General features: G+C 48.2%; 4 protein-coding genes across 4 annotated transcripts in view; 2 read left to right on the forward strand and 2 right to left on the reverse strand.

Moving 5' to 3' along the window:
* Nucleotides 1-3,177: 3,177 nt before the first annotated feature.
* PpBr36_09290 (uncharacterized protein) lies at nt 3,178-3,369 on the reverse strand (the record flags this gene model as incomplete). The annotated part of the gene is made up of 1 exon (XM_029896411.1): nt 3,178-3,369. One exon carries the CDS (start codon nt 3,367-3,369, stop codon nt 3,178-3,180), a length of 192 nt encoding a protein of 63 aa, XP_029744878.1.
* A 246-nt stretch (nt 3,370-3,615) lies between these two features.
* PpBr36_09291 (uncharacterized protein) lies at nt 3,616-4,080 on the reverse strand (the record flags this gene model as incomplete). The annotated part of the gene is made up of 1 exon (XM_029896412.1): nt 3,616-4,080. The coding sequence occupies one exon, from the start codon at nt 4,078-4,080 to the stop codon at nt 3,616-3,618; it is 465 nt and encodes a 154-aa protein (XP_029744717.1).
* A 3,675-nt stretch (nt 4,081-7,755) lies between these two features.
* Nucleotides 7,756-7,911, forward strand: PpBr36_09292 (uncharacterized protein; the record flags this gene model as incomplete). Its single annotated transcript, XM_029896413.1, has 1 exon — nt 7,756-7,911. The coding sequence occupies one exon, from the start codon at nt 7,756-7,758 to the stop codon at nt 7,909-7,911; it is 156 nt and encodes a 51-aa protein (XP_029744886.1).
* Nucleotides 7,912-9,114: 1,203 nt separating this feature from the next.
* The window catches only part of PpBr36_09293 (uncharacterized protein), a gene marked incomplete at both ends in the record, with an annotated part of 1,546 nt that continues 1,040 nt past the window's right edge, over nt 9,115-9,620 (forward strand). The window contains one exon of the mRNA XM_029896414.1: nt 9,115-9,576. Coding sequence (XP_029744889.1) covers nt 9,115-9,576 — 462 coding nt within the window. The remainder of the gene's footprint in view (nt 9,577-9,620) is intronic.

Consider the following 9,620-nt stretch of genomic DNA (forward strand, 5'->3'; position numbering starts at 1 on the left):
TACTGTAACTGAGCAAGAAACGAAACAGATCAAGCGTCGTACAGATAAAATCAAATAACTGGAGAAATGAATTCTCAAGCAAATTGCCATGTAGAATTACGCAGTCAGGGTTCAACAAGTCTCAAATATCGGCAGGGTTTCGGGCAAGCAAACAGCGCTAAACATTTTAAAAAAAAAAAAAAAAAACAATAACAGAAAAAGGAGGAGAGGTGGTGTGTACCCACCCTTTTTTTTTGGTGATCGACACGACTTGCTCCCACTACTTGTGTGTGCTTGTGAGCGAAACCAATGCCTCCATCTTGTAATCAGCCAGCCACCAACCGCCCGTCACACATCACGCCTTTGGGCTGTGCTGATCTTTATCAGCAGGGCGGTCTAATAAAAATCATATAATCAATCTCTTCTTGGGTAGATGCATGTAGGTAGTACGTATCCGTATACCGCCTCTGTTTCCATCCAAATTCTTTTGACAAGAAAGGGGGAGGAAAAAACCCCCCTTGTTCAGGTCCTTCTGTTCGTCGTTGGTCCCGCTTTGTATTCTGAACGCGCGTCAATGTTGCGACCCGAAATCTCATGTTATCAGATTTGCCGTACCATGGATATGATAAGAAGAGGAGGGGTGAAAGAAAAGAAAAAGAAATAGAAAAAGCCACAGGAAACAATGGGGCATAGATGCATCCTCCTCTAGATAGTCTTGGTACTGTATTGCTGCACCGTCATTATCACACAAGTATCCACAAGACACAGTTTACACACTACTCCAAAGTTTGTGGAGGATGCGGAGGATGATCCGTTTAGACACCGCAAAAAAAAAAAAAAATATCATAATTCGAAACAGGTGAACTGTCGACAACACTACTGCTCCGCCAAGTCCGCGCATAAAACCACGGATATATGCCGCGGTCGCGTCTGAAATAATTAATTGGGTGCATATGCGTCTGCGCCTGCGTATTGCCGTATGCACGGCGATGTTTTAGGAAAATCAACAAACGACGGTTGGAAAGACGCCACGCATTATTTCCGACGCAGGTTTTTGACCCTGTCTTTCAACACCCAAAATTCCGCCACAATTCCGAACCTGGACGAACTTACTTTGTTTGATTTTCCTGATGTAATCTCTGTTTTTTTACTGGGAACACGACAGAAGCAAAAATACTTCCGACTTTTTTTTTTCCAAAAATGAAAATAGAAATAAAAATAAAAATAACAAGTGGAAGTGAAAATGAATTTGCTGCGTCACTAAGTGGCTTCAAGCTGCTGTAATGGCGTGAGCCTCTCGTAGAGCCGCAAGGACAAGGGGACGGGCGTCCATCCAGTCAAGACCGTCCGTGGCTTGCGCCCCGGCACAGTCGGTGGCGAATACTCGTCCCGCGGATATGGTCAGTCAGCATCACGGCCCTTGAGTCCTCTGTATCTTGGCGCGCGTTAGTTGGCTTCTCGATAGTGCCCCGAATATGCCCGTGAAAGGGACCGCGTCATTATCTTGACTTCAACCAAAATTGAGAGAGCAAACAAACAATCTATTCCAGATTTGATTCAAAACCGTCAGGCCTGCTATACTTTGACAGTTATTTCAGGAATTATGCCCAGCCGATCTCATGCATGACTTCCAATAGTATCGAAACAACGTTTACACTTGTCCAAGCAAATGATAAATAGGAGTCACATATCGACAACCCACAGTCAGGCATCAACCCAGGCCAATTTACGAAATAAACAAGGCCTAGTGTGCAGTTGAAGTACGTTTGAATCCAAAGGCGGTCGCGGACTTTTCCAAGCGGGGTCTCTCGGAAGCCGGGCAGCAGTCTACTCCACAGATCGTCATGGACTCCTTCCTCTATTGGAAACGGATAGGCGCTAGTGGGACCCTTAAAACATGCAAGATCCACTCGACCGTCGATCCCACATGGTTGCAGCAACTTTTCATCAGCATGGTTGCGTGGTTGGTGCGGGAAAACCACCACACTGAAGCAAGGGTGAAGTGAAGTAATGTGTACTGTACCGTACACTGTATTGCACAGATAACCAAGAGTCGCCACGGGCTCAATGTCCGCACTGTTTCAGTGTGATTGGAACTTTGTTGAAAAAAAAAGAAAAGGCTTGTATGTTGGAATTCGACTAACAGGCCGAAACTCTATCTTGGGATTGTCTATTTGATCCCCTGCAGATCTTTGGAAGATTCAGTCCGCAAGTTTCTCAAAGGCTGGAGCATTTAATCCGGGGGAGAGTAGAAAGCCGTGAGGTTGCTTGTCCGAATTTACAAAGTGTTAACTACGCCAAAATTTGCGCCTTACTCGGGGCAAAGGAAGCCATATCCAGGGACGATGACGTCATACCATGCCAACACAACAAGACTAGTGCTAAAGTCTGCAGCAAGAGCGGCGTTGACGACAGTTAGAACCATCCTTAAACCAACAAGGTGGGTGGCGCGATGCACCTTTTTTGTTTTTTTTATTGTTTTTTTTTGTTGTCGAAAATAGGGACTGGAGAAGTTTCGCCATTAAGGTGAGATCGACAGTGGGTATCTGAAAGAGATTCGCGACCACATTTCAGCACCGACGATCAACGGTGACAAGACAAGGTGAGATAGTGGCAGATCGATCAATGCTGAGTGGCTTAGTTCGCGTGATTGCTTTGTTGTCCTGGCAAAAATTTGCGCTCCAGTCGTTGGTCGTAGCATGTTTCTGCTTGCAATCGGGTCTGGACAGCTCAGGGTTTGGGCACTCATACACATGCCGATCACTCTATTCATACCACTTAATTCAAGTTGAAAGCGATGCAAGACTCATTATTCACAGTAGCGTACAGTGCCAAGCCTGGATGGCAAGTTTCAGATGTAAATGGCTGCAAAGCTTGCCGCCTGAGGGCCACCGTATTTGTCAGTATATCAGTGTATCAGTATTGACGTTGCAACAAGGCCCTAAGTCCAGGTCCCCTGAACTTCAGTCAGTAAAGTTGCAACCTGAGGGGAAAAGAAAGATAAAAAAAACAACTTTTTTTCAGTGCACTTTAAGAGATGATGATTATCATTAATGCCTATAATCGTGATTGACCGGGAAAAAGAACACAATATGTGGTATCTAGAAATAGAAATCAAAGGTGCGTATGGTACGGATGGGTATTCCTCGAAGCGTGCGCCATGTTAAAAAGATCCACGCATAAGCATTCCCCGTACACTCATTTGGAGGATACCTGAGAAGTAAGAACGTTCAGCGCCGTCGCCACAGCAGGGTTCGATAAGGGAGACATAAAAAACAAGGTCTGGAGAACGGGAAATGCATCGAAAGTAATGGGAATCGTGGGAATTGTTGACATTGTTGGGGTCTGTCCTCCAGGATTGATTTGTGAGTCGTCAGGTCTGTCGTCCATCTTGCCCGGAGCGCACAACTACTGCTCCCCTCTCGGACCAGGCTGAGCCGTATCTTGCTCCGGTTCTTTTTGAGAGGAACCCCTTTCCTGTCCGAACTGGCTGAGTTTGGGACCAACACCCATTGATCCATGACTGTATTTCGATCCCTGTTCAAGGTCTCCCCACTCACTATCTCTCCTTGGGTCAAGAATCCCGTGAGAAATCCCATCAGACAGAGCAATGCTCGAAAAACGACCAGTCGGTACCTAAACCCTGGCCCGGCCGGTGAACCGTGAGCGACGCTCACGGTGGCCCCACCAATAGACCCCGCTGGTGATCGCGATTATGAGCCACAGCAGGGCGTTGGCGAGGTCAACCCATACAGCATTCTTCATGCGCTGAATGCCCTGATTTCCTTCGGCATCCTCCTTGATGTACATGCTTCCGAACACGCCAAAGACTGCGATCCAGAGAACGAAGAGAATCAAGTTCCAGATGGGCACCCCGGCAAACCGTAGAACGAACGGGATCAGATAGATCAACGTCGTGAAAACCGAGATGCCAGCGACTACCTCGGCAAACACCCATTTCGGGTCGGCAGCCACGCCTGATTCGCGAGCTCTCGTCAGGTCAACGCCATAGAGCCCGCAGACTGTCAGGGCCATGGCGAACGCGAAGAAGTGGAGGACCGTGAAGGCAATGTAGCCTTTTCCATTGTGAAGAGGATTCATGGGTGCGGGAGCGCGATCGCGGCGCGCGTATGGCGATCTTGGATTATGATTTCTCGACTGATTTTATTGCGACAATTGAAAATGCCCACTGCGGTAATGACCTGCCAGGGTGATCCTTGTGAGCCACGAGTTTGCCGATGGCAGTTGACAAGGCGTGTTCGGACGAAAACAACCGCACCTCTATACACCTCTAGCAGTAGTGTTGGCAGTAGTACGACTGAGACTGAGGTTTGGCGGCACCCCGTCCAACTGTGTTTCTTTGTGATGTAGAGAAGTTCGGATGCGCCGATATAGCTCAAGGGGCGGTGACGTCTTGGCTCAACTAGATGTATGCTTCTGTCTAGGTAGAACGACAGGGGCCTTCGGTGTTTGGAATGTGGCTTGCGTAGTATAGCGCTAGACGTCGATTAGGCCTGGGAAAAATGATGTTAAAAAACAAAAAGAATTGAAGTTGGGAATCTTCGGGACTTCAGCGACTGTCTTTAATACACAGAATAGCAAATTGGTATGGGCCGGATGCGGGTTGAAAATGGGAGCGCGGCCGTCATACAGACATCAAATCGGTAAAAGGTGTGATCATAGAAATGGGTCTTGAAATGCCTATGACGCACTCCCAATCTGTTAGCAACTTTGCATGTCATTGTTCGGTTCTGGTCACTCACCGACCCTTCCAGCTCTCGACTGACCGGGGTGGCACGGGCCAGTCGAGAATGATTCGTGCAGCACAATACCATGCTACCGCCAAGATTTAAATCATCAGGCGGGCAGGAACTTATGGGAGCAAAGCAAACCAAATCCAGTGCTTCGTCATTTCACCTCGAGGATGGCAGTAAATCAGGCCTTGCAGACAATTCACTGTATGATCGCCGTCGTGCTAATTTCTGTGGCCCGCGACCCTTTGAATTCTATCGACCCATGCTTGCCATCGATGTTACTTGAAAGCGTATGGAGCCCCAAGCCATTCCATTCGCAGATATTCAAATAATGCTGCCCCGTTGCTGGGGCACCCATAAATGAAGCAAAGACAGGCTGCCGAACGCCGCAAACGCCATCGCAATTTCTCAGGGTATCTGATTACGCCAACAAAGAAATGCACAGGTCGCCTCGGCATGCTCCTGCACCGAACTAATGACTACCAATCTGGACAGGCCAGCACAGTAGTATAAACGAGAATGTTATCTTACCCCTTTGATCTCTTTTCCCTAGCTGAGATCGCTTGATGAAAAGGCAACTTCTGCACATAGGCACAGTTACAAGGCTGCCATTTGGTGCGACTGCCTAGATCACCTTCCCACGTTTGCCTACCTAGCCACTAGGCATCTTATGCTACTTTTATAATCACCAAATAACAAATTCGACCCCCGACCCGAAATGTACTTTTAGAATCCTGTGATAGTGTCACATTCTTGTTATTTGGGCAGCCTTTATCTGTTAAAATTGTCTTATGTGCCGCTGTTTGCAGAGCCCCGTCTTCTATATATTCGAAAGGCTCACGCCCTACAACTTTCCTTTTGCTGTGAGATTGAATGAGGCTCTCCCAAGAGGCCCGCTTGTGTGTCTACTGTTTCTACCAAGGCTATCCCATAAAGCCTCCGATAAATTCGGGCTCAGGCCTGTACTGAGATGAGTTCAGTCTCCCCTCGATGAATGCTCTGGAACAACAAGGGACTATTCCAATGATGTCAACAGTGCTGACCAAGCCTTTTCCTTACATCATCATGTTCGAGTCCAGCCTCGTCCCCGATTCTTTTGTATCACAGACCAAATAAAGATCTTTTTCGGTTCAGATGCAACAAGACCACTTGTTATAACAGGGCAGTCGATTATAATGCCAGCAAGTATTCGGTGCACATAACACAGAGTGCCTTGCGGATCCGGGCATGTACCTGCTGCTCCAGTGGCGGCATTCCGGGCTTGACCGAACAAGGCTGAATTTTGGTGCCATTGGCCGGAGACCGCAAACAGCCCGGCATCCTAGGTCCATGGACATTGATAATGTTTATCTTGTTACCCCCAATTTTCCCAATTGTTTTTCCCCTTCTCTCTTTTTTTGTCTCATTGGTGGATTTGCTAGACTTTGCAATATGCCTTTAGCTCCCGAGTTGCATTTGTTTACTCTGAGAGCCTTACCACGCTATGGAGAATTCCACCACTCAGACAAAATGAATTGGCATGGCAAGGCGTCAAAGCTGACGAAATCGAGCCGGGACTATACGGGAGACACTGAACCAAGGCCATTGGCTGGGCTCGACAAAGAGGCATGTTACGTTACTGATGAAGCCTTTTCTCAAAGGGTGGAAAGATCCACTACAGGCATCTCCTTCGGTTAGAAACTTACTTGGTATGAGAGGGAGCTTCGCTCACCTCGCATTTCTTCAGGTTGGACTCAATGCAATTTGTTGCATTCACTCACACAACTTGGGCTGTTATGCCGCAATGGCAGATACGCGGATTGGACAATTTCCGCCGTGTGCAAAGGGCCACAAAAAAAAAAAAAAAAAAAAAAAAAAAAAAAAGAAAACCTAGCCATATGTGCTGGATCAGCGAAAAAGAAGGCATTCACTGCAAATATCTTTGCCACAACGCGATGGCTACCACGACTGGCGGACTTGACTGGGAGCACAAATTAACCTTGGTCACTCGAGCGTCTTTCTTGGTTAACAGGTCAGTCCGCTTTCATCTGCCTCAACGTTTTGGCTCACCGAGGCATTCACACGACACAACAACCCCTTGGCTGCCATGTATTCCTACTTCGCCTTTGAGCAAAGCTTCCACGTCGAGGTTGTCCGCCAGTGAGTGGCCTCCAGCGCTTCACTCACAGCGGAACGGGTCAGATGATACATCTGCGCCTCCAGATATTAGTATGCGACTACGTCAGGGGCTATTTCCCTCGAGGGACCTCTGACTTGCTATTGGAGGCTCGGTCTCCTCCGCACTCATTTCCTATGCTCATCAGCGCAAAATAGATGGGCACCAAACCACGATGTGAGCAGGAACAACCAGTCTACCCCCTAGCGAGAGGAACTTATTCCATCGCAAAAGCCATGCCAATCACAGCGGAGACTGCTCTAGGGCGCGGGTTGGGCGTGTCTGGCTTTGTGTTTGCCTTCATCGATGCCTCAATTCAATGCGGACAACCTAAGGATCTTAAATAGAACGAAGCTATGCCATCTCCTGCGAGATTTGTCTGTATGAAACATCTATCCAGACAAAGATTCCTTCAATATACTGTTTTCTCTACCAAGTCCTGTTCAGACGCTGTAGACCCGGACCTCATTTCACAAATACAACCGCATTCTAACCCTTATCGAAATGGGTTCCAGATCCCACAGCCATCGTTCCGAGGCTTCTTCCTCTAAGGAGGACAAGAAAAAGAAGAAGACGAAGACCTATGTGTGGTATTGCGTACGTTTTGTCTTACAATACCCCCTTGTCTTATGCTTTTAACACTCGCTCGCCCACGATTTCCACTTCTGCCTCTCTGCACCTCTTTATCAAGATGTTCTTGTATATTGTCTTTCTGCACTCAAGCAGACGGTACTGTATTCGGCTGCTCGGAATGTCATAATGCCTCTTTGACATCGCTTATATCGATGCAATCAGCAAAATACTCACGACCCCCTTGAAAAAAAATCTAGTGTTACTGCAGCAAAGGTCCTCTGAACGTGACCATCGATGACTTTTGTCCATTCCCAAACTGTGGTCACCAACGCTGCGAAGACTGTGCCGTTGAAAGCGTCAATCAGCCCAAGTCCTAATCGCCTCAGAGGTTCACCGATGCACGACACACGACGCCAACCTAACGAAGCAGATTTCAACCCAAAAGGATAACGTTTTTTTTCTTCTTAAACATGTATGATCGATCGGAGCTGGGCGTATATGGTTGGGTGTCTTGGGATTTTTTACTCGTTTCTTTGCTTTATGGCACATTAACAAGCGGCTTTGCCTTACCATGGTTGTATGAGGGCGTGGCTTTGTCAATGTACTAGAATAGACCTAGAAGGAGTGTTGCAGAACGTTGAGATCGCTGTCAGAATTTTTCTTTTTTTTTCTTTTCTTTTATATATTTCTTCTTCTTGAGCTGCACATGCAACGTTGTCAACCCCGACTTTATCTACTTGGCAACCTTAGTCCTGGGAAAAGGCCATGTTGATCGGTTGCCTCAGATTGACAAACCCGATTGGCAGAGTCCTTGTGCTCCGATGAGAAAAGAAAAGCAGAGCCGCATCGGGACGAAACGGAGGATGCGCAAGGTTCTGAGTGGTTGGAAGTATGGTTTGCCACACAAACCACGAAATAATTAATCAGTTGGATGCTCCGGATTGGGATTAGGCCGATGCAGGAGTTTGGTTCATCGCCCAGGATGTATTGCGCATGAGTTCCAAACTTAGGTGCCAGAGGGTACCTGGATTTTTGCTTCTGCCACACGCGCGCGCAATACTGCAATACGATGCTGCCGGGGTTTTCTGGGGCGCAGATTCCTCTCCAGAAACCAAGTGAGTAGTAGAAATGACACAGTTGCGAATTTTAAAGTTGGAATTGCTACCAGTTGGGCGCAACTTGCGGTGTAAAAAGGCGACCAAGAGCGTCGGCGAAGCCCCAAGATGAAGGCCGTCGAATGGCCCCTTGGTCTGAGTACGCAGTAACCCAGCGATGCACAACCGATTTCCACGCGCTGTCCCTGAGCAACGGTGAATAGTCCTGGAGTTAGTCAGTATTATGAATGGAACTCTGTCTTTGGATTGAGCATAGCAGATGAGAACGAAACCCGGTCAGCGTCGTGTCTGATGCCTCGACCCCTCTTTTGAAGCGGGCTACTACTGCTACAACCATTACTACTTATTCCTGAAATACTGTCGGGGCACGGCCCGAAAACATCTTTGAGGACGGCCACCATCAAACAAAGCCAGCAACTCTCGGGACCGAAAGACTGATTCTAGGCCTTATATAATTGCGAACCAGCCTTGTTGCTCGCGCCCAGAGAAAAGAAAAAAGAAAAGAAAAAAGCAACTGCATAACCACACCATTGCCACAATGACTGCAGAATCTCCCCCCGCACCTGCGCCTACCACCGCTGCCGGCCCTCCAGCCGAGCTGACGCCGCCCTTCCACCACATCCCAGGTCTGCCGAATTTTAGAGACATTGGAGGTTACGCCGCGGCAGTGGGAGCAGATGACGCAGACGCAGCCGGCCAGCAGGAGCAGCAGCACCACCACGATCGTGGGCAAAAGCTGTTCAAGCGAAATCTGGTCTTCCGGGCATCGGAGCCGTCCAAGCTGACTGACGAGGGCGTGGCAAGGCTGCAGGACCTGGGCATCACGCACGTGTTTGACCTCCGCTCTGCTGACGAGTTGAAGCCCCGCGAGGGCTGGGTCGGTTGCAAAATCAGGGAGTGGGATCGCGCGCAGAGGGTGTTTGCGCCAGTCTTTAGTGATGAGGATTACAGCCCCGAGGCCATAGCCAAGAGGTGGGGTCAGTTTAGCGAGGGGACGACGGTGCGTCCATTTATTCTTTTTTTTTTTTTTTTTTTTTTTTTTTT

The sequence above is a fragment of the Pyricularia pennisetigena genome (genome assembly GCF_004337985.1).
Source record: "Pyricularia pennisetigena strain Br36 chromosome 7 map unlocalized Pyricularia_pennisetigena_Br36_Scf_8, whole genome shotgun sequence".
Lineage (NCBI taxonomy): Eukaryota > Fungi > Ascomycota > Sordariomycetes > Magnaporthales > Pyriculariaceae > Pyricularia > Pyricularia pennisetigena.